Source organism: Molothrus aeneus, chromosome 13 (genome assembly GCF_037042795.1).
Source record: "Molothrus aeneus isolate 106 chromosome 13, BPBGC_Maene_1.0, whole genome shotgun sequence".
In the NCBI taxonomy this organism is placed as follows: domain Eukaryota; kingdom Metazoa; phylum Chordata; class Aves; order Passeriformes; family Icteridae; genus Molothrus; species Molothrus aeneus.
In genome coordinates, this window is record NC_089658.1 from 3567416 (window position 1) to 3588710 (window position 21295).

Here is a 21295-nt window from a genome sequence, read left to right on the forward strand (position 1 = left end):
CCTGAGCCCGGGGCTGTTACAACCCTGGGAGCTTCCCAGGAGGTGCTGAGGCTCGGCACAGCCTTTCCTGAGCTGGGAGCCTGCTGGGGACAAGGGAGTGGTTTTAATGAGGAGCTCAGGGGATGGGAAGCTTGGGCATGGGACAGGCACTGGGATGTGGGAGCTGCAGAGACTCACCCTCAATCTCCTGCTGTCCCTCTCCACAGCTGAGCTCTCGCCGTGGCCTCTCCCGAGAGGAGCCGAGGGGTGGGAGCACCGAGAGCCCCCCTGCAGGCAGGAACGATGCTCCGTGCTGCGAGGGGAGGGGCTGCGGGCACAGCCGCCTGTCCTGCTGCCCGCGGGGCTGTCCCTGCCCGCAGCCTGTGCTGCAGAGCCCTCCTGCTGCTAGCCGTGTGTGTGTGCGTCACTGCTGTCCCCTATGGCCTGGCTGCTCTGGCTGCTGTCACCTGGGCTCCCCCGGGCTCACCAGCCTCCCAGCCAGGGGTGGGTGACACTCTGGGGACAGCCTGTGGGGACCTGCTCTCCTCGGGCTGCTTCCCAGAGATCCAGGGAGTTGTGAGCCCTGGGGGACAGAGCCTGGGGACACAGACTGCAGCCACACGGACATCTGGGACCTCCCTGCAGGGGCAGCCTGGCTCTGGGGACAGGGACGGGCTCAGGCTGGGCACAGCAATGGCTGTCACATTGTCCCCCACACCGTGGCCTGGCAAAAGGGTGCCTGCTGCCCCAGCCCAGCTCTTCCAGCCTGAGGGTGTCCCCAGCCCTGGCTGCTGGGGTCACCTTGCTCAGGGTGGCCTCCACAGAGCAGGACCAGGTGGTGCCACACAGATGCCAGCAGAGACTGCAGCTGGTGGCCTGGGGCAGCCAGCGGGCACAGCAGAGCCCCAGAGCCCACAGAGGGGCTCTGAGGCCACCTCCAGAGCTGGGAGTGAGCCAGCTGCTGGGGTCCCTGCCACCTCCCAGCTATGGCTGCACCCTCCTGCCCTCCCCACAGCTGCTTCTGGCCCCTCTGCAGGGGCTGCAGTGACACAGGTGACACCCAACCAACTGGTGCCACTCCAAGGGGCAGCTGTGGGGTCTCAGGCCCCACCTGATGTCCCCACATGGGCACTGATGGCTGCTGGCTCCTGGAGCCCCAGCCCAGCAGAGCAGGTGGTGGCCTCTGCTCTGCCAGCACAGGGGACACCCAGCTGGGCCCAGCTGAGCCCTGGCACACTGGGGGTGTCTCCTGCCCTGGCACCAGAGGAGCTCTGGGACACTGCTGGCACTGCCCTGCCTGGGGCAGCTGCTCCCTTGGTGGATGCCGTGTTGGCCCCGGCTCCAGGAAATGGGTCTGGACTCCAGGATGCTGTCCTGGCATCACTTCCTGCCTCTGCAGCAGCTCCTGCTGCCCACCATCAGCACCTGCTGGCTTCTTCCCTTCCCACGGTGGCTTCTGGGGCTCCTGCTGTCACCCTGGGGACACAGAGTGAGTTGCCTTGTCCCCCTGCACAGCCCATGTCCACGGAAGCCTCCCCAGCACAGCCCAGGGCTCCCAGCCCTGCAGGTCCCACCGTGACTGGGATGGGCTCCACAGCCCCTGGTGTCACCCCAGAGCTTGGACAGATGTGTGTGACAGGAGAATCCAGGACAGCATCAGTGGGAGTTGTTCCCACTCCAGCAGGAGCTCCAGGGCCCAGCCCTGCCAGCCCAGGCTCCGTGCCTGCCCCCTCTTCCACGGACCCAGCTCTGCAGTGTGGCTCTGAGCCTGGGCACCTCACTGCCACCAGCAGCAGTGTGACCTCTCCATCCTGCCTGCTGAGCTCTCCTGGGGCTGGGCATGCAGCCAGCTCCCTGCCCAGCTCCCAGAGCCTGGCTGTGCCCACAGCCCTCACCCTCCGTGCCCACGCCGTGTCCAGTGGCTCCAGCGCTTCCCAGAACTCCTCCACAGCCACGGAGCAGCTCCCTGCAGCCACCAGAGAGGCCTCCAGCCCAGCTGAGCTGATGACAAAGGGCAGACCTGGCTCCACAGGGACAAACCCCCCTGCATCCCACCCCTGCAGCCTGCCCTTGCCCACCCAGCCTGTGCACGTGCTGCCCCTGCAATTCCGGCTGCTGGGCATCGCCTACGCCCCGGCTCTGGGCAGCAGGAATTCCCAGAGCTACCGGCAGCTGGAGGGAGATGTGACACTGATGGTGGGTGCTGCGGGTGCCTGGGACACATTTGGCACTTTGGGCTCTGGGGTGGTGCCAGGCCCTGCTGGGGGGAGCAGCCTGAGTGCTGCACCGGCCCTTGGCTGGTTGGGTGCCCACCTGAGCAGGGTGGGGGTGGGCAAACCCCTGGCACTGCTCCACTGGAGCTTGGTTTGAGCTGGGACTGGGCTCCCCTTGCCCCTGGCAGCCAGCAGGGCCCTGGCACAGGGCATTATTGCTGGGGTATTCCCTCCCAGGATGGGGGTGGCTGCTCTGGGTATCCCAGCTCATGCCCAGGCAATCCCAGAGGGCTGGCACTCCATGGGGTGCTAGCGTGCCCTCCCCTGGGCAGCCTGAGCTGACTTCCCTCTATTTATTGCCCACCTGTTCCTGCATTTCCCCTTCTCATGGGGGAGCTTAGAAAACCTCCTCAATTAATTACCAGGTGCTTCTTCCTTCCAGCTCAACCAGATGCTGTCCAGCTACGAGAGCTTCCTGCAGGCAAATGTCCTCGAGTTCATGTGAGTGTGCATCTGCTCTGGAGGGCTGGGGTTTGTAGAACCAGAGGCCTCAGGGAGCCACCCTGGCCTTAAAGAGAGTCCTGAGTAGGAGAGCAACTTGTTACACTTTGATAGAGACTCTGTTCCCTTGGGAAAGGTGCATTCCAGAGGAATGGCTGCAGCCATAAACACCACGGGTGAATGTTTTTCCTTTGGCTCCAGAAGGCTGGGAGGTGGATGTTGGAGTGAATGGCTGATAAGGGCAGAAACCTTGTGTGCTTTAATGAATGTTTGGTGGTGGAGGCTGTTTTGGCTTTCCTCTTACATACATATTCCTGAGACATTCTTCAACCTTTCCCATGCTAGAAACATAAATATTGGAGTGTGTGCAATAAAGATGGATCCTGCTAGAAGAAGCAGTGGTCTCTTTGTTTTTTTCCAAGCTGCTGCAACTTTGGCTTGGAGGGAAGAGTTTGCCCAGAAAATGCTCCAGACAGGAGCATTGAGGGGCTTCACTCCCTCCCTGGTGTCACCATCCCAAGAGATCCCTGTCTGAATTCCTGGATAAATGCACCTGGAAAGAATAAAGCAGTAGGTGTGCTGCCCACTGTCTCCTGTCCCTCCAGGAATGGCTCAGTGGTGGTGAGAGGGGAGGTTCTGTTCCGGGGGGATGCTCCTGCTCCCACCAACTCCCACCTGATCCGCACAGTGGTCACAGAGGCAAGCAAGGGAAGGAGCATCTTCAGCTGGCAGCTGGAGCCCCAGTCTCTCCAGTCTGCTGGTAAGTGCTGAAGATCTTCCCACAGCAGGGTTGCTGCTGCTGCCAGGTGCCCTCCTTGTGCCTTTCTCCAAGCCAAAACCCATGCAGTTTGGGTTCCAGGCTTTTCCTTCACTGAACATCCCTGTGTAAAGCCACTGTAAGGATGTGGAGGGTGGTGGAGGGCATATCTGTAGCAGCTGGACCTGTGTGGGCCAGGGCTTCTGCTTAGCTCCCTGGCCTCCCCTCTTTGCCCCAGCTCTGCTGTGCTGGGAAATGGTTTATCCCAACCCCTTCCCACATTCAAAGGGATCCCTCCTCACTCAGCTGCCCTGCTGCTTTCTGCTTTTGGTGTGTGGCCATGGATGAGCTCTGGGCTGAACGCTATCTCCCAAGGAAGCTGCAGGAACAGGTCTGAGTGTAACTCTTCCCAACTCCCTTAGGCTTCAGCCTGGAGAACCTGGACCCAGAGAAGCTGTCCATCTCCCTCACTGGCTCCCAGCTTGGAGTGGACAGGATGGATCTTCTGGAGAGGCTGGTCAGAGAGGTATGCCAAGCCTTGGGGGCTCTTCCAAAGGGAATGGGCACAGCCTGGGTGCTGGATTAACCTGTGCTAAACAGGGGAAGGTGTGAACTGTTGTCTCCTCCCTGCCCAGGTAACTGCATCCGTCAGTGGCCTCTACCACGTGAGGAACTTCACCATCTCCCAGCTCAGGTATGGGGCGCAGCTACTCCTCTGCCAACCTCTTAATTTCATTGCCCTCACTCTGTCCTGTGCCCTCTGCAGCTCATCAGCTGTGCTGCAAGGATGGAGGAGATGGGAAACGCTGGGAGGGGATGTGCAGCTGGAGCAAACTGGAATTGAGCCCCTTCTGTGGGGATCTCAGGAGAAAACCACCAGTAAAGGTGCTGGGGCTGGCTCCCAACCCTCCTGCCTTGCTCAGACCTCTTCTCTGCCCTCAGGAACCTGGGTGGGAACACGGAGATCACTGGAGACCTCTACCTAGACACAGTTGTCCATGCTGATGTTACGGAGGTCCTGGAAGCCCTGACTGCGCTCTCAGGCCTCTCCATGGACCTGAGCTCCATCTCTGTGGAGGGTAAGGATGGTCCCCGTGTGTGCTGTGGGCAGGGTCGCTGCCAAATGTGCTCAGCCAGCGCTTGTTTTCTGTTCCTCAGGGTCCAAGCTGGGTCTGCTTGTGTACCCTCTGTCCTTCGTCGTCACCAACAGACCCTTCAGCCAGAAGCTTCAGGATCCTCTCTCTGCAGAGCACCACAATCTCTCCAGGGAACTTGGTGATGTGGTAGGAATGGGGCTGGTGGGGGGAGGGCATTGATGTCCTCCCAGTGGGATTAGAAGGGAGGGAGAGGGGCTGGTTTGGGGTGTCCAAACTGCCCCAAAAGCTGGCAGGGAGCTGAGCACACCCTTTCTTCCAGGTGGCCAGAGCCCTGAGGGATTACCCATCCTTCCTGACAGCCATCATCAAAGAATTCCTGTGAGTGGGGAGCAGGGGTTCTGCTGGGCAGGGCTGCACAGGGGCAGGGAGGGCTCCCTTCAGCCATCAGCCAGCAGGTCACGGCTGACAGCTGCACGTTTTTGGCAACAGAAGGATTTGCGGAGGAAGCTGAGGTCAAGCATTAAGCTATTGTAGCAGTGGTGACTTGCCAGACCTCCAGGGATGTCCCTTCCATCCCAGGGCTCCCTGAGTGCAGAGATCTCTTCCTGCTGAGCAAATCCCTCTGCGAGGAGGCTGGGAGTGCCCACCCATCCCACTGTGGGGTCATGGTGGGATGGCAGCTGCTGGAGCTGTTCCCAACCCTGTCTGCAGGCCTGGCTCCTTGCTCTGCCATGGGAACATGATCTTCCGGCACCCTGCTCCAACCAGCGTGCAGGTGCTGAAGACCCTCGTGCGCTCGGTGGGGCCAAACCAGGCTCTGGCTGGCTCTGACATCCATGTGGATCCATTCTCTCTCTCTGTGGGAGGTAAGATCCCCTCTGGCACCTGGGTACCTGAGCTCCACAGGCCCCACACCTGCACTGTGAGCAGGGTGGATCCACAGCTGACCCCATCCTGATCCCTTATGTGCAGAGAGGCTCAGGTGTCTTGGCTGCTGAGGTGAGCAGGCAGTGACATTTAGTAACAGTTGTGCCCTTTGCCTCTGCATGGCCTGGGGCATTGGGCTTGGGGACTTTCTGCTGCAGGCTGGTGTGGGATGGGAGAAGGCATGGAGGGAGTGGAACAGGAGTTCAAAAATCCCTTGTGCTTGTCCTGGGGCAGAGGGTGGCTGGCAGCCCGTGGGGCAAAGCTGCTGCTCCAGGCTCTCAGTGCTCTGCTTTGCTCCAGAGAACACCCTGGAGCGTCCCAGGCCCCAGCCAGGCATCCCAGCCTACGGAGTGGCCTTGGTGGTCATTGGTGGCCTCTGCATCGTGGCTGCGCCCATCGTGCTCGTGGTGAGGGCCAGTTCTGTCTGCTGGGCTGGGCCAGCAGCCCTGGGCTGGGCTGAGGGGCTCTGTGGGGCCAGCTGGGGCTGCAGTGCCTGTGCTCTCTTCCCCAGTGCCTGGGCACCAAGAGGCTGGGCTGGCAGACAGGAGGAGCCCTTTGGGACAGAAGAGACCCTGAAGTGGGGGTCCAGACGTTGGAAATGGATAACCAGGGCTTCTGGACAGAGGTGAGTGGCCTTTGCCTCCCTCGGATTATCTTCTGTGCCTGGGAGCTGGTGTTTCTGCAGCTCACAGGTCTCCTGTTAGCTGGTGAGGATCTCTGGGGCCGGAGAAACCTGTGGGGAGCTGGAGGGCAGGGACCCTCACTCCTGCCTTCACTGGAGGTGTTTCAAGTGACTTCTTCCATCTTCCCTCTCCCCTGCAGGACCCTGAGGATGGTCACTTTGAGTGGCAAAGCACTTCTGCCTGAGGAGAGAAGCAGCAGCAGCTGGGGGGAGCTTGGAGAGGGGCTGTGTGTGGGAAGGAGATGCTGAGAAGCTCTCCCTGACCCTGTGGCAGCAGCTGCCAGGTGCTCCCTGAGCAGAATGCAGACTCAGGTGTGTAGAGGAATAATTTTGTAAATTTTGTATCTTAAATAAACTGTTTGTAGACCGTGAAACCCAGTTGTGAAGGATGTGTGTCTGCTGTGGGGGTGGTGTTGAACCCACCTCCCTCCCTGGCTCCCAGTACCCCCCCAGCCATGTGCTGCTGCTCTAACTGGTGCTGCAAGCTGGGCTTGGTCCTCTGCAGCTCTGGGATAACAGCCCTCATGCTGGGGAGGTAAAAAAGCAAGGATGTGCATGCCAGGGACCAGCCAGAGAGCTAACCTGGTCTAAGAGATGCATAACAGCTAGAGAACAAAGAAGAAGGATCCTGAAACGACACATGTATTTTAGATAATTACACATAGAGATGATAAAGCATAGAAGAAACCAGCTATAAGTACACTAATTTCATCTTATGAATAATGCCTATTATTAAATTGGTCAATTCCCATCATGTAATCAATATATCAGCAATAACCCTCTCAGGAAGTTGAGATAATACCTTCCTAAACAGTCATATACTTATGACAGGAAACTAAAACAAAGGAAAACGCTAAAACAGCTTACAATCAGTAACAGCCAAAATGTAGAATCATCACTGCCTCTTACTATGTTATCCATGGAAGAAAAAACAGCAATTGTATCAAAGATTGTAGCGAGCAATAGAATCCTTGACAAAATCAAGAGTGAACAGACTGTATGCTCTTTATCCACAAACAGGTATTTATCAGTGTTTCATCATGGCTGTTTCAGTTGAGCTTGTCTTACCTCTTAAAAGAAAACAACTATATATCTTAGAATGTAGAAAATATTTAACTGTCTTAGATTGCAATGCAAGATGTAACCAGATGTATTCTATTTCCATCTGTTAAAACCAGGTGGGGCAGTGTTCTTTATCTCTTCCATGACCCATCCCTCCTATCTCTGGGGAGGATATCTTTTGTAATGGGCCAGCTGTTAAAACCAGGTGGGGCAGTTTTCTTTATCTCTTCCACAACTAATCCTTCCTCCTGGAGATATCTTCTGTTAATGGGCCATTGACTGTCACTGCATGACTGATAAAATTCCATCTTCCCATTGTGAGATGCTCCACCCAGGGGGAGGAGCCAAGCATTGCTTCCAGGATATAATCTGAGACTTCAAACACCACAGGCAGTCTTTTCCACTGGATTCCCAGAGGAATACCAGACCCTTCTACTTCACCAGTGGACCTTCAGAGGAAAACTCCCCTCTTCTGCAGGATCCTGCCTTCTGGAAGCAGACACTAAGCCAGGACAGTGCAGCAGGCAGCAGAGGAAGCTGCGGGCAGGCAGAGTGCTCTGCCTGAAGTGGAGAGTGTGGCAAGGAACAGCAGGGAACGCTACGTGGATCCAAACACCTTTGTGATTTACAGGCACCACTGGGATAAATGGGAGCGTGGGCATCAGTGCCAGAAGACCCTACACTCCAGGTATGGACTCTTGTTTTAACAAGCAGAGGGATTAAATATGATAAACAGGCTTTACTAGCCTTAATAAAGTGGTGTGGGAGCCACGGACTGGACGTGTCCGAAGAGGCAGCCTTGGACCTGAACACGTGGGATTGGGCTGGCAGATATATACTTGCAGCAGCTGCCACAGCTGATGAAACTGCCATCAATGTTGTCAAACTCTGGAGGCTCATCCTGGACCTGATAAAACAGTTAGAGAGCGAGCGAGACACGAGGCCAGTGCAGGGGATGGCACTGGGCGAGCAGGGGAGGGGAATGGGCAGAGCATCCCCCGCATGGAGCTGTGGAGCCTCCCCGGGAGGGGGTGACCTGTCTGCAGAGTGCCCCGTGGCTGCCTGGGGCCATGCCACTGCCCAGGGCAGGGACAATGTGCCAGGCAATCATCCCACCATGGCACAGAGCCGTGGAGCCAGCCCGCACAGGGATGAGATGCTGGTAGAGCGCACTGTCACTGAACAAAGCAGCGGAGACACTCCACACTCCCGAGCTGAGTTACACAGGCGTCCTGCAGCCACCCTGGGTCCTGCCTCTTCTCTGTGCTCTGCTGCACCAGCTCTTGGAGCCACGACAAGCTGCCCTGCCTTTCCTCTGGGTCCTGCTGCTTCAACCAAGACCACTGAGACCACGACTGCCTGCTGTGAAATGGCAAACTGCTGTGGAGCCTCCTCTGCCTGCTGCCAGGCAATGCTTGGCCACTGCAGGATAACTGGCTGCTGTGGAGCACATGGCTACTGCAGAGGGCTGCCTGCCACTGAGCCTGGCTGTGCCACAATGGCAAATGAGCACTGTGTGACCAAGCCTAGCTATACTGGCTCTGCTGCTGTGCTGCAGGGGTGCCCAGCTCTCGCAGAGACAAAGCACCCTACAGCTGTTCCAGTTATGCCTGTGCAGCCATTCCAACAGCATGCACCAGGGACACCTACATGCCCTGATAAAGCACACACACCAGTACTGCCTCCTCCCAGAGCCCATTGGTCCAGCTCTGAGACTGCACCTTCTGCCTGGCCTCCACGGGGTGGGTCCAGCCGTCGCTGCAAGTTAGGGGTGGGCCTGGGAAATACATCACCAGAAATCCCTGGAAGAAACAGCCGATCAGGGAATCCCTCAGCAGTGGCTGCTGTGACTGCACTGCCACCATCGGAGCAGAAGTTTGCTTTGGATTGTCTACCAGCAAAGGACGTGAGAGAGAACAAGAGCCATCATCCCTCAGCAGAGCCACAAAATATCGCCACCATTGCCACGTTGCCAACAGCCCTGCCCAATCCTGTGACTATTGGGCAAAAGGAAAATGATCATCTTAGTCTCCTGGAAATAAATCAAGAAGTTGCTCCAGCTGTTCTGTCATCTAAAATTGCAAAAGTCGAAGGCTGCATTCGGATGTATGAAGAGATGCACAGGCTGAGAGCAAGGGAGAGGCTGAGACAGCGGCAGGAGGAGCTGGAGCAGATGGTGAGGGCAGCCTATGCCCAGGCCAGTGAGCAGCTGAAGTGCTTTGATGAGCTGAGGGAGCTAAAGCGGCATCAGGAATTCCAAGAGTTGCAAGAAGTAATGGAGAAGAGCTCAAAGGAGGCTCAGAGGCAGCAAGAGAAGTTGAAGGAAGAACACCGACATAGAGCAAAGATATTGAACCTAAAATTGCGTGAGGCAGAGCAGCAGAGGCAACGTCAGGAAGAGCTGGAACTCTTGCGCAAGAAAGAGGGCCAGGAGAGGCTGCGCCACCTTTATTCCATCCAGGAGGAGCTGCTGCAGCTGAACCAGCAGATTGATCCCAACTACAGGCACAAAGATTTGCCCAGAATCAATCTGGCTGCGTACAGCAATCGTGGCAACCAGATCTGTGCACTGATGTCAGGGCTCATCCGCACCGCGAGCGAGAGAGGGTTCCCAGCTCCAGCAGATGTGGCAAGCTCTGAACGAGCCCTGCAGGAGATGCGAGGGTTGATATCCAGCATGCAGCAGGAAATCACTGCAGCTCTAGAAGAAAGGAAGAGGAAAGATGAAGAGGAAAAGATACAAAAGCAGAAAGAGTTAGAGAAAATAGAGCAGATGATGTGTCAGACTTTTGTACCTGCACAGCAGTCGTGGGGAAAGCAGCAGAAGGAAGGACTTCAAGTTGAAACAGAAGAAAGTATCATGCAGTGGTACTGGCAGCTTCAGGATGCTGCTGAGCAATGTGTTGCTGCTTTCAGTGAAATTGGAAACTGCAAAGGCAACACTGAGGTGAAGAAGATAAAAACAAACTTGCAGAAAGCAGCTACAATCCCTGTGAGCCACATCTCTAGCATATCAGGCTCTAAGCTGAGAGAGGTGTTTGATAAGATCAATAACCTGCTGTCTGGGAAGCCTGTTCAGACTGAAGGGCAAACGGTGTTTGTGACTCAGCATCCACAGGGGCTGGAGTTTGTTTGTTACAAACTTGCAGAGAAGTTTGTGAGACATGGGGAAGGAGAAGTATCTTTTCACCACGATTCAGCTTTCCCAATTGCTGCAGTGCTCTCAGGAATCTGGGAATTACACCCTCGAGTTGGAGACATCTTTTTAGCTCATCTGCACAAAAAGTGCCCATATTCTGTGCCATTTTACCCTGCTCGGAAAGAAGGGACTTCTACAGAAGAGTATCAGAGGATGCTTGGATATGAAGTCCATGATTCTGAAGTGGAAGAACCAGATCAATTTCTTAAAAGGATGTCAGGCATGATTCGTCTCTATGCTGCCATCATTCAGCTCCGCTGGCCTTATGGAAGCAGACAAGGGGCTCATCCTCACGGTCTGAGCTATGGATGGCGCTGGCTTGCACAGATGTTGAATCTGGAGCCTCTGGCAGATGTGACAGCTGTGCTGCTTCTGGATTTCCTGGAGGTGTGTGGCAATGCTCTGATGAGGCAGTATGGGATTCAGTTCTGGAAAACAATGCTCTTCATCCAGAAATCCTATATCCCAAGAATTGAAGCTGTGACCAGCTCAGGCCAGATGGGCTGTTTGTCACGTTTGAAGACTTTTGTGCAGAAATGTCTACAGGCAGAGGAAATTCCATTACCAAAGGGCATTCTGACACCTTCCTTTTGGAGAACATAAATCAGTCTGTATTTCCTTTCCTCTTCATGTTTAATTTAAGAAGATTTATTTTTTACACTTAGAAGCTAATCTTTGCAACCCTTAAGCAACAGCCTCCCTAGTCATGGTGAGGAAAACAGCTTCCCTCAGAATGCATTGTTGCTGCATGTTGGTTCTATGTATCCCATTGGTTCTTCCCCCTTTGTTCCACCCCTGTGCCCTCATCTCATTTGTTCTGATGTTCTGCCCTGCCCCTCACTATCCCTTTATAAACCCCTGCTCTTGTTTTCTGGGACAGTTCTTAATCCCTGGACCCCTTGGGTGTAGGAGCTCAATAAAGACCCTCTGTGGAACACCATACAAAGACTCTCTCCTTCTGTGTTGCTCGTGGCTGAAATCACCCAAGAGCTGAAATCACTGGACGAGAGCGCGATGTGCTGTGCACCCAGGACGTGTTTTTAAAGATGCTTCTCTGGGAAGGTCACAGCACTCTCCCACCTCTGCCTGCTACAACATTTAATCATGTAGAAAATGCTTTAAATCCATTATCCTGATGGCTCCAGAGGTTAAGGACTCTTGGACTGAAAAGTTGTACAATGCAATGCAAGTTCCACTGTGCAGTTAATCTCATGGAAGTGAAAATACCCACAGAGCAGAGTAGCAAAAGCTGTTTACACACTAAACCACTTAACAGAACCAGAGCAATCCCAAAACCCAGTAATCTTAAACTATTTCCTATCATTACAATCGTCAGGTGATGCCCAATCACCTAAACCAATGACAAAAGACATTATCACAAACAGGAGGGAAGGTCCACGGGCCCCCATTCCATGGGGACATGGGTATGGGTGCATTTCCACAGACACCAGAACAGGATGGGCACCAGCCAGGTGTGTCTGCCCTACGTCCTGCTGGGGACCAGAGACAGCACCCTCCTGATGGTCCCTCAGCAGATATCGTGGACCAGTGATTTTAACAACTTCTACACCTCTTACATGGAGATTTGGGACCTTCTGAAGTGACAGTTTGTTCAAGGATTTTATCTATTCAAACGACACAAAGATTTTATAATATGAGGTCTTGAGTATTTTATCTATTTAAGAGTCAAAACCTGAACTTGGCAAGTTGTTTTCCACGTTACCTTCTCATGGTTCTAATGTTTCCAGTTCATAGAGTCAAGTTATAAGTTTGTAACCTCCCATGCCCCTGGCATGCCAATTTGAAAGCTTGTAATTGTTGGTGATCCCACCTGACAGCTCCTGGGAATGAATGTTACAACTTCAATGGTACAGGGGATACATCCCTGGCTGAGAGAGGACTTGTTGAGTTGGGCAGAATCATCTGTGCCACCATGAGGTCCTGTCATCCTGTTTGCAACGGGCCCTTGCAGAGGGATGACAGAGAAAATGCATTTTTTAGAACAGAAAGGGGGAGCTGTGACGGCTACAGCTGGCCTAGAGCTGCACAGAAAATTTGGCCTAACAGACACCAACTCAGCCAGCCTAGCTCGTTAGAAGAGAGAAGTAAACAAGTCCCCAGTGATAGGTTGGATTTAAGTTCAAACAGGGGACTGTCACTGATGGTGGAGACAGGAATGTGACAAACACACACTGAGGTTCATGCAGCAGCAGCCAACATCTACTGAAGTGCACCCCCTTTCATAGGGGCTTTGAATGTCCTGCTCTTACAGACACGAGTGGATAAAGGTCATAACTCTGCCCAGCTCACTGGCCAGTGATATGGGTGCATTCACTGTTCAGAGGGATTGTCTGAGCTCTGTTTGAGCTTGTTTGAGCTTGAACCCAGCCTATCAATCTCATACCTGGGGACTTGATTACTTCTACCACCTAAGAGCTAGGCTGGTTGAGTTGTGTCTGTTATGCCAAATTATCTGTGCAGCTACAGACCACCCATAGCTACCACAGGGATCCCAGACAATCCCTTTGGATCATGGATACACTCCTATCGTTGCCCAGTGAGCTGGGCAGAGTTAAGATCTTTAGCCAATCACATTTATCTGAGTGGATGTCCTAGGGTGATGTTATGATGCTTGTGTCCCCAGTTGTGTGTTCTGTTTATGCTGGATATCATGTTCTGTGCCTTCAAGACTGGCTCTGAAAAGTGAAGTTTTGTTTTGTTATCAGACTGCTCACCCCCCCACAGTCAGCAGGACACAGAGACAGGGCAGTACAGAGTAGTGCTTTTGCTTTTTGCTTTTGCTCTTGCTCCTGCTTTTTGCTCCTGCTTTCTTTGCTCCTGTTTTTTTGCTCTTGCTTGTTAGTTAGTTTAGCTAGGCACTCCAAATTTTCCCTGGACTGTTTTTCCTTTCCCTTTTTTGGAACCATTCAAACCTGCTCCAGACTGGGACCTGGGAAACACCGAGAGTTTGCACCTTGTGGCTGCAGCAGCTGCCCCAGCACCGGAGGGACTGATAACAGAGAGACCACTCCCAAGAGACACTTTCTGAATTTGTCATCTTTTTCAGAGCGGTGAAAGAGTTTTGTCATCTGGTATTGTTCATTTTATGTGCTGAGGGGTGCTGTGCCTGTTAAATAAACAGGTTCTTTCCACTTCTCTCCAAGGAATCCTTCCCAAACCGGTCAGGGGAAGGGACTGTGTGGGTTTGCTTTCTGGAGGGGCCCCCTTTGGAGGTTTCCTCCCAAATTTGCCATAAACCAGGACAGTGGTGGATATGAAACCCCCATAAAAAGACCTGTCAGACAATAAACCTTGGCTGTTGCTGCCCAAGCATAGTGTGTTCTTGTCGCGTTCCTGTCTCCAGCACGCAAGTGACACAGGGGCGTCCCCTTGCCTGGGTTTCTCCCAGCTCCCTCCTCTCTCAGGAAATGTCTCAGTGAGCCCAGCAGAGCCCCCAGAAAGCTTCTCTGAGGTGCAGACAGGCTGGAAAGTGCTGCTGTGCCTCGGTGCTGCTCCCCACTGCGGGCTGCCCGCCCTGTGCTGCTCACAGCCCGGCTCCGTGCCGGGAAAGGAGCCGTGGAACACGGATGCATCGCCCGGGCTGAGGGCAAGCCCTGGGTACCCGCTGTTCCTGGGCAGCTCGGCATCCCTGGCTGCCTCAGCATCCCTGAGTGCCACCCCCAGCCTGGCACCCGCTGTCCTCAGCACGCACGGCTCCAAGGGGTTGGGAAAGTAACTCCTGGGCTCCTGGGGCTTGAGGTAGGTGCTGGGAAAGGGCTCCCTGCTTCCCACGTAGCCAAAGCTGGGCAGGGCCCTGGGCTCTCCCACAGTGGGAGCTGGGGGGTGGTAGAGGGGGCCGGGTCTGTGGGGTGACAGTGGGTAGGGGGTGGGTGGGTAGCACATTGCTGACCTCTCCTGGGTCACTGGGCTGGTGTCAGGTGGCTGGAGCTTGGGCCAGGGGTCCAGGCTGAGGCTGGGGACCTCTGGCACCTTCTTCTGGCTCTGGGCAGAGGGACAACTTGCTTCCAGGAACAGGCAGCTGGGGGATGGCCCATACTTATCAGGCCGTCCTTGCTCTTCTGGGTGTCCAGGGGCTGCAGCCTGGTGCCCAGGCTCTCTGATGGGTACAGCAGGAAGCCCAGCAGTGGCCCCCCTTTATAAGCACCTCAATGAGATCCCAGCTCTGCAGTGCTTCCAGCTCCACTCTCACAAGCCTTTATTTCGCTGCCAGCTCTGCCTCCTCCCCCTGCGGCCAGGTGCAGCTGCTCGTGCACCAGAACAGGATCTTTATTTCAGGTCGAGGCCTGTGAAGCTTCAGCCCCGGTTCCAAACGCCACATTTCCGCTCCGGCCCTGTGGCTGGGGGTGCGAACGCGAGTGCGGGGCTGAGGCGGTGCCTCCGCTCCCCTCAGGGCGGTCTGAGGGGCCGGGCTGGGCGGGACTGCGCCTGCGCGGGCTGGGCTGGGTGGGACCGTGGCCGGACAGAAAGGCCGGCTGTGATTGGGCAGAGCGGAGAAAGGCGGGCCAGGATTGATGGCTGTGATTGGACAGGGCCGGGATTGGCGGGCGGAGCGCTGTGATTCGCGGCCCGTGGGAGCGCGAGGTGCCCGGTGGGGCGGAGCCCGCGCTGCTGGACGGGCCGGGGGCGCCTCGGGTGCCGCTCTGGGACCCCCGTCCCCTCCTCCGGCCGCTCTCCTGCCCGGATCCCGGCTAAAAGGCCCCGCAGGGCCCCGACCGGAGCGCCCCACCGGGGCAGGGGGCCGGGGGCGGGGGCGGGGAGGGCCGTAGCGGGCAGCGGCCCGGGAGTGGTTCCGGGTCTCAAAGGCGACTCTGCCGTAGGAGCGCGGACCGGGGAGCGGCGGCAACATGGTGGGGAGGGGTTCGGCGGCGGGGAGCGGGGAGGGCATGCGGAGCCCCCTGCCGGCTCTGACTGCCTGTTCTCCCGCAGCGGTTCCGCTTCTGCGGGGACCTGGACTGCCCCGACTGGGTGCTGGCCGAGATCAGCACCCTGGCCAAAATAGTTAAGTGTCCCCCGTGTCCCCTGCCTGCTCCCCGCCTGCTGCGGGCCCTCCGCTCACCCCCCTTCTCCCCCGCAGTCCTCGGTGAAGCTGAAGCTGATCTGCGCCCAGGTGCTGCGGGACCTGCTGGGGGAGCCCATCGAGGTAAGTGTGGGGTACCGCAGTGGAGGCAAAGTGTTTCAACGCTACAATGGCATAATCAGCAACGTTAATCTCGTGTTCTTCATGTAAGCCTCAGCATTAAGAACGCTACCGGCCTCAACTAGTAGTACTAATATTGTTATTAGTACTAATAGTGTTATTAGTATTAATGCTTAGGTAAGAATTGTCAGTGTTAACACTTGTAGTGAGTGTGTTAGCTGGTGCTTACCGTGATGCTCTGCTCTCCCACAGTATGACAAGATCCTGAAGCTGACCTCAGATGCAAAGTTAGGTGAGCACTGCTGTCCTTACCAGGATCCCTCGATGGAGCCATGCTCCAGGGATAGGCAGCAATGGATCTGGGGATGCCTTCCCAAGGTGACAGAGCTCGCCCTCCCTCCTGTCTGCAGAGTCAGGGGATGTGAAGGCGACCATTGCTGTCCTCGGCTTCATCCTCTCCAGTGCAGCCAAGCACAATGTAGACAGTGAGTCTCTGTCAAGCGAGCTGCAGCAGCTGGGACTGCCCAAAGGTAGGGGAAACCCTCGGGGTGGCACCATGAGCCAGACTTGGTGGGATGCTGCTGGCAGTTCCCACCCAGATGGAGGGCAGGCTGTCTGCTGTGCTGTCCTCCATCACCTCCCTTCTGTGCCGTCGGTCCCTGGGGTGCTTTGGTGGGGTTTGGCAGCTGCAGGTCTGGTGTGAGCAGAGGGGCTCTTCTCTTGTGTCCCCTGACGAGCAGAGCATGCCAGCGGGTTGTGCCGTTCCTATGAAGAGAAGCAGAGCCCCCTCCAGGACAGGCTCAGGGCCTGCAGCCTGCGATGTGAGTGGGTTCTGGGGCTCACTGGGAAAGTGGGGGTCACCCTGCTGGAGAGAGCCGGGGTGCTGACAGCGTCCCACTGCCCACCCTAGTGAGCCAGCTGGGCTCGGTGCGCTGGCGCGTGGATTACACCCTCAGCTCCAGCGAGCTGCAGGAGGTCAATGAGCCCGTGGTGCACCTCACCTTCAACATGCGGGACAGAGAGTGTGAGAAGATGACGGCTGTCCCTGTGACGCTCTCGGCCAACAAGTTCTGGGTGCTGCTGGCAGGTGAGGCACTACAAGGGGTGGCAGTAGGGACCTCTGTGGGGGATTCTGTGGGGGGAATTGCTGTGGGAGGCACGCTGGGAATGGGATGCTGGAAGGGATGCTGCAGTACCAGCAGCTCCCCCACAGCTCCACATCTCTCTGCAGAGCTGAAGCAGGCCCAGGCCCTGATGAACACCCTTCTCTGAGGAGGCAGGAAAGGAGCCCGGCCACGGCGGGAGGCTGCGACACTGAGCTGGGGGTCCAGATTGGTGCTTGGAGGACGTTTCCCATCCCTCTGGGCTCCCGAGCTGCACTCGGGGCAGCTCCAATAAAGTCTTGGTGACAAAGCTGAGCCGTGTCCCGCTGTGTCGCCCCGCGTTGTGCAACCTCCACCCGCGGCGGGACCGCCCCGGCAGGGCATCACCGACCTCCGGGATCAGCGCTCGGCCAATGGGAGCGCGCGCCGCCCGCGCCGCAGCCAATGGGAGCGCGCCCTGCGCCCCGCGCAGCCAATGGGGGCGGGCCGTGCCGCCGGCGGTGGCGGCGGGCTCGGGCCGTGCCGTGCGGCCGCTACCATGCCAGAGTGCCCGGAGCTGCACCTGGCCGGGCGCTTCATCAACGGGGCCTGCGGGGCGCTGGTGTTCGCGGGCGGCGTGGAGCGCTCGGCCGTGGGCCGCGGCCCCGAGGTGCCCTTCCGCAGCGAGGCTTACGGCATCTCGGCCATCGCCCGGGGCAAGGAGTTGCGGCTGACGCTGAGCGCGCTGGACCCCGCCGCCGGGCCCCCCGCGCAGGACCTGGTGTTCCGCTTCGGCATGTCGGGCTCGTTCCGGCTGTGCCCCGCCGCCGAGCTGCCCCGCCATGCCCACCTGCGCTTCCTGACCCGGGAGAGCCCCCCCCGCGCCCTCTGCTTCGTCGACCCCCGGCGCTTCGGGTCCTGGCGCCTGGGGGACGCCTGGCAGCCGGAGCGCGGGCCCTGCGTCGTGTCCGAGTACCAGGCGTTCAGGTGAGCGCCCCCCGGAATGCTTCCTGCTCGGGTTTGGTCCCTTTGCCTGCACAGACATGTCCAGGTGACTCTTCTTGATGTCCCGTGCTCGCTTGCAGGGAGAATGTGCTGAAGAACTTGGAGGACAGGGCTTTTGACAAGCCCATCTGTGAGGTCCTCTTAAACCAGAAGTATTTCAATGGAATTGGGAATTACCTGCGTGCTGAGATCCTGTACAGGTAAGTTGGGTTGAGCACTCACTACATAGTATTATGTAGTTTTGGGGTTTATAGTCTAATTCATAGAAACTGTGTAAGTTCTATTAGACGATCTGCTCCTTATGAAAATTTGTTTACCACTCTTGTCTTTTAATTAAAACATGCCTCAACTCTATGTCATGCTGTAGTTGTGTGAGAGGGACTAAGTTTCCCACTCCCGAGTGTAGGAAGTAAAATGTAGCTAGAGTTAGAAAGAGCCTTCAGGGAAAAGAACCAGGAAACTGCAGTAGAGGGGTACAGAAGTGGGTGGGAGTTGAGGGGAATGCATTTTTCCTAAAATGTGGAATTGAAATGAAATATACCAACTAGACATTGAAACCTATCATGAAAATGGGTCCCTCAAAATAATAGATTGTTATGGACAACAGCAGCTTCTACTACTGTTGCTTATTGTTTCCTTCTGTTGAAGAAAACAATATTAGCAATAGTAGTAGAAGCTGAGCACCCGCTGACCTGCCACGGAGGGAGGTTTAGGCTCTAAGGGTTTGCTGGAGCTTGCCAGCTCCTTGGCTAAGCCACTGTGCCTCCTCACCTGGCAGACACTGGAAGTGGCAGAACCAAGGCTTCAGGCTGCTCTGTAACTCTCAGGTTGAAGATCCCTCCCTTTGAAAAAGCTCGGACCGTGCTGGAGGCCCTGAAGGAGCGGGAACAGGAGAGGAGGAAGAAGGTGGGGAGTACCAGGTGCTTTCACAGGCTCAGAAAGCAGCAGGTTTCCAGACAGATGCCAAAGGCAGGGGTTTGGTTGCCCGTGGCCCTTTGTGATGAGCTCTGCCAGTCTCCTGCCCTAAGGAAGTGTACAAGTGTTTTTGGGGTGGGTGGAGAGGAAGAGGTGAGGGAAACAAGCACCTTGCAAGCTTAAAATCTCCAAGGGGAAGGCTGCCCAAGGCTGATATTGCGGCCTCAGGGGAGAGGAAGTGGCTATTTTAAGCCTGAAAACTACACTACACGACCTGCTGCTGGTGTTTTTGTGTGTTAGCCCTCTTTCATGGCTTTGTAGCTAAGTTGGAAGGCTACTGTGTGGTGAGCTCAGGGCTGTTGTGTGGAGAGCTCATCCTCTGGAGGGCAGGAGATGGGGAAGAGGATGGGAGGAGAGAAGCTGAGGAAGCAGAGGTAGCTGGCAGGTGACTTCTCTGCCCTTCTCCATGCCTGCAGGATCCTTCCATGACGCTGAGCAAGAAGGTGAAGCTGAGGCAGGAGAACCCAGATCTGCTGGAGCTGTGCCACAGCGTGCCCATGGAGGTGATCATGGCAGGTGAGGGAGTGGGGCTGGCAGGGAGGCCAGGGCTTCGCATTCTCAGCATCAGGAGGTTTGGGGGCCACCCTGACATGGTGATCACAGCTTCTGCTCTGATTCTGTCCTTTCCCTGTCTCCCCTCCCAGAGAAGCAGCTCCTGAACCCCGAGCACCCGGATAATTACTCCAGCTTTAAGAACTGGCTGCAGTGTTACTTGGTGCCTGGCATGAGCTCCCTGCGGGACCGCAGTGGCAGGACCATATGGTTCCAGGTAGGAGCCTGGAGATGGGGAGTGCCCAAACCACTCCTCCAAGGGGACACTGGCCTGTTTTCTGCTTGCTGAGACTCCCATTACTCTGTGTGGCTGGGGGTTTCCCTCTCCATCCAGCTCCTGGGCATGGGGGTGACGAGGATCTCCTTTGTGGTGGGTAGCCAGCTAATGGATGGTGAGCAATCTGCAGCAGATGGAGGGAAGAGGGGGTGTTTGGGTGCTCTGGCAGCCCTGTTCTTCCCTCCTGGGCCCTGTGTTTGGGGCCTTGCAGGTACAGGGAATGATGGCAGAGTCCCCAAGGCAAAGGGCAGGCAGAGCAAGCCCAACTCCTCTGTCTTCCCAGGGAAATGTGGCTGTTTCCCTATCACTGCAGTGGCTGGAGGATGGAGAAGGGGCAGGGATTCTGCTGCTGCTGCTGCCTGCAGAATGACTGCACCCCAGCCAATGCTCTGTCCCTTCCTTACAGGGAGAGCCTGGCCCCATGGCTCCCAAAGGTGAGTTTCCTCTCCCCTTCCTGTGGGACCCACTCTTGCTCCAGGAGGGCTCCTAGGAAACCCTGTTCTTGCTGTGCAGCACAGGGGAACAGGCAGGAGCCAAGCCATTCTCTCTGGGGTGCTGACAGGCCTGTGACAGTCATTGGCATCAGGGGACAGAAGCCATTTGTCCCCAAAGCTTCTTACCAGCATCCAAACCCGCCTGGGTGCAGCTGGTTTTTCATCCTCACCTAGAACAGCATCCCTGCCAGGTCACTGTGCCATGGGCTGTCCCTTGGGGTGCAGGTTCTGCCTCATCCTCTCCTCACCCCACATCCTCTGGTGCAGGGCAGAGACCCCGCAAGGCGCCCCGCAAGAAGAGCCCTCAGCTGAAGGCAGAGCCTGAATCACCGAGCCCCAAGGTGAGCAGCTTTGTGGCTGTGTCTGGCTGTCCTGCTGCCCCTGCCCTGTTCATGGTGATGATCCCACATGGAGTTTCCCTCCTTGGTAATCTCCAGCTCTGACACCCACCCAGGTCACCCCCCGTGCCCCGAAGCAGCGCCGCAGGGCTGCAGCAAAACCCCCGAGGCTGGAGGAGCAGGAAGAGAAGGAAGAGCAGGAAGTGAAGGAAGAGCAAGAAGAGCAGGAAGTGAAGGAAGAGCAGGAAGAGCAGGCTGACAGGCCAAGGAAGGGACGTGCTCGTGGGAGGAGGACAGTGAGTGCTGCCCCAGCCTCGCCTGAGGTGCCTCAGAGTGTCAGGAGAAGCCGCCGCACATCCGCTCGCAGGGGCACAGGTGAGCCTGGCAGTGCCTGTGGCTTTGGGCACCCCTGGGGGCTCTGGGAGAGCTCCCTGGTGGTAAAGGGATGGAGGGGCACGAGAGGAGCCCATGGGACAGAGCTGGATACCCCCTTGCCCTCTGACTCCTCATTTCCCTCTTTGTTCTCCAGGTGCAGCCCCTGCCGTGTGAGTGTCACCTGCTGCCACCTCCTGAGGGGCATTTTAGGGGCCAAGAGGAGCTCAGACAGGGCCTGGCCACGGACCAGGGTTAGTGCTAGTGAAAATGGAGCTGCTCCCTACCTGTGCTCACACTTATTTGCTGCTGTGGCATCGTGCCAGTGTGGGAGGGAGAAGCTGAGCCTGGTGATGGGGCTTTTTCCTGCTGTCCACAGGCATTTCAGGGGAAGAAGGGCCAGGTCCACGTGTTGTAGTGGACTCTGACTCTTCCCTCTCCCTCCTCCCTTTCTGGCTGCTGATCAAATCACTGTTTTTAGCTGACTAATAAAGTATTTTGTGTAGAAATCACCGTGCATGCCTTTTTATGCAAAGGATAAATCCCTCTGTGTCCAGCCTCCTCCACAGGGGCTGGAGCAGACTTCCCCTCTGCCTCATCCCCCCACAATAAAGGTAAGTTCAGC

General features: G+C 56.5%; 3 protein-coding genes and 1 pseudogene across 3 annotated transcripts; all 4 read left to right on the forward strand.

Moving 5' to 3' along the window:
- Positions 1-1327: 1327 nt before the first annotated feature.
- LOC136562299 (taste receptor cell protein 1-like) lies at positions 1328-6534 on the forward strand. Its single transcript, XM_066559043.1, has 13 exons — positions 1328-1468; positions 2062-2175; positions 2635-2693; positions 3299-3453; positions 3873-3976; positions 4086-4144; positions 4393-4529; positions 4609-4733; positions 4867-4925; positions 5259-5413; positions 5775-5881; positions 5986-6099; positions 6297-6534. The coding sequence occupies exons 1-13, from the start codon at positions 1328-1330 to the stop codon at positions 6339-6341; spliced, it is 1374 nt and encodes a 457-aa protein (XP_066415140.1). The 3' UTR covers positions 6342-6534.
- A 1801-nt stretch (positions 6535-8335) lies between these two features.
- LOC136562300 (mRNA export factor GLE1 pseudogene) lies at positions 8336-11111 on the forward strand (annotated as a pseudogene).
- Positions 11112-15041: 3930 nt separating this feature from the next.
- On the forward strand, positions 15042-16993 carry COMMD4 (COMM domain containing 4). The gene is made up of 8 exons (XM_066558653.1): positions 15042-15285; positions 15365-15436; positions 15513-15578; positions 15828-15867; positions 15986-16105; positions 16316-16396; positions 16486-16662; positions 16807-16993. The coding sequence occupies exons 1-8, from the start codon at positions 15283-15285 to the stop codon at positions 16845-16847; spliced, it is 600 nt and encodes a 199-aa protein (XP_066414750.1). The 5' UTR covers positions 15042-15282; the 3' UTR covers positions 16848-16993.
- Positions 16994-17216: 223 nt separating this feature from the next.
- NEIL1 (nei like DNA glycosylase 1) lies at positions 17217-21179 on the forward strand. Its single transcript, XM_066558654.1, has 9 exons — positions 17217-17644; positions 17743-17862; positions 18490-18568; positions 19054-19153; positions 19282-19406; positions 19873-19900; positions 20228-20301; positions 20415-20673; positions 20828-21179. Exons 1-9 carry the CDS (start codon positions 17217-17219, stop codon positions 20845-20847), a joined length of 1233 nt encoding a protein of 410 aa, XP_066414751.1. The 3' UTR covers positions 20848-21179.
- Positions 21180-21295: the final 116 nt, after the last annotated feature.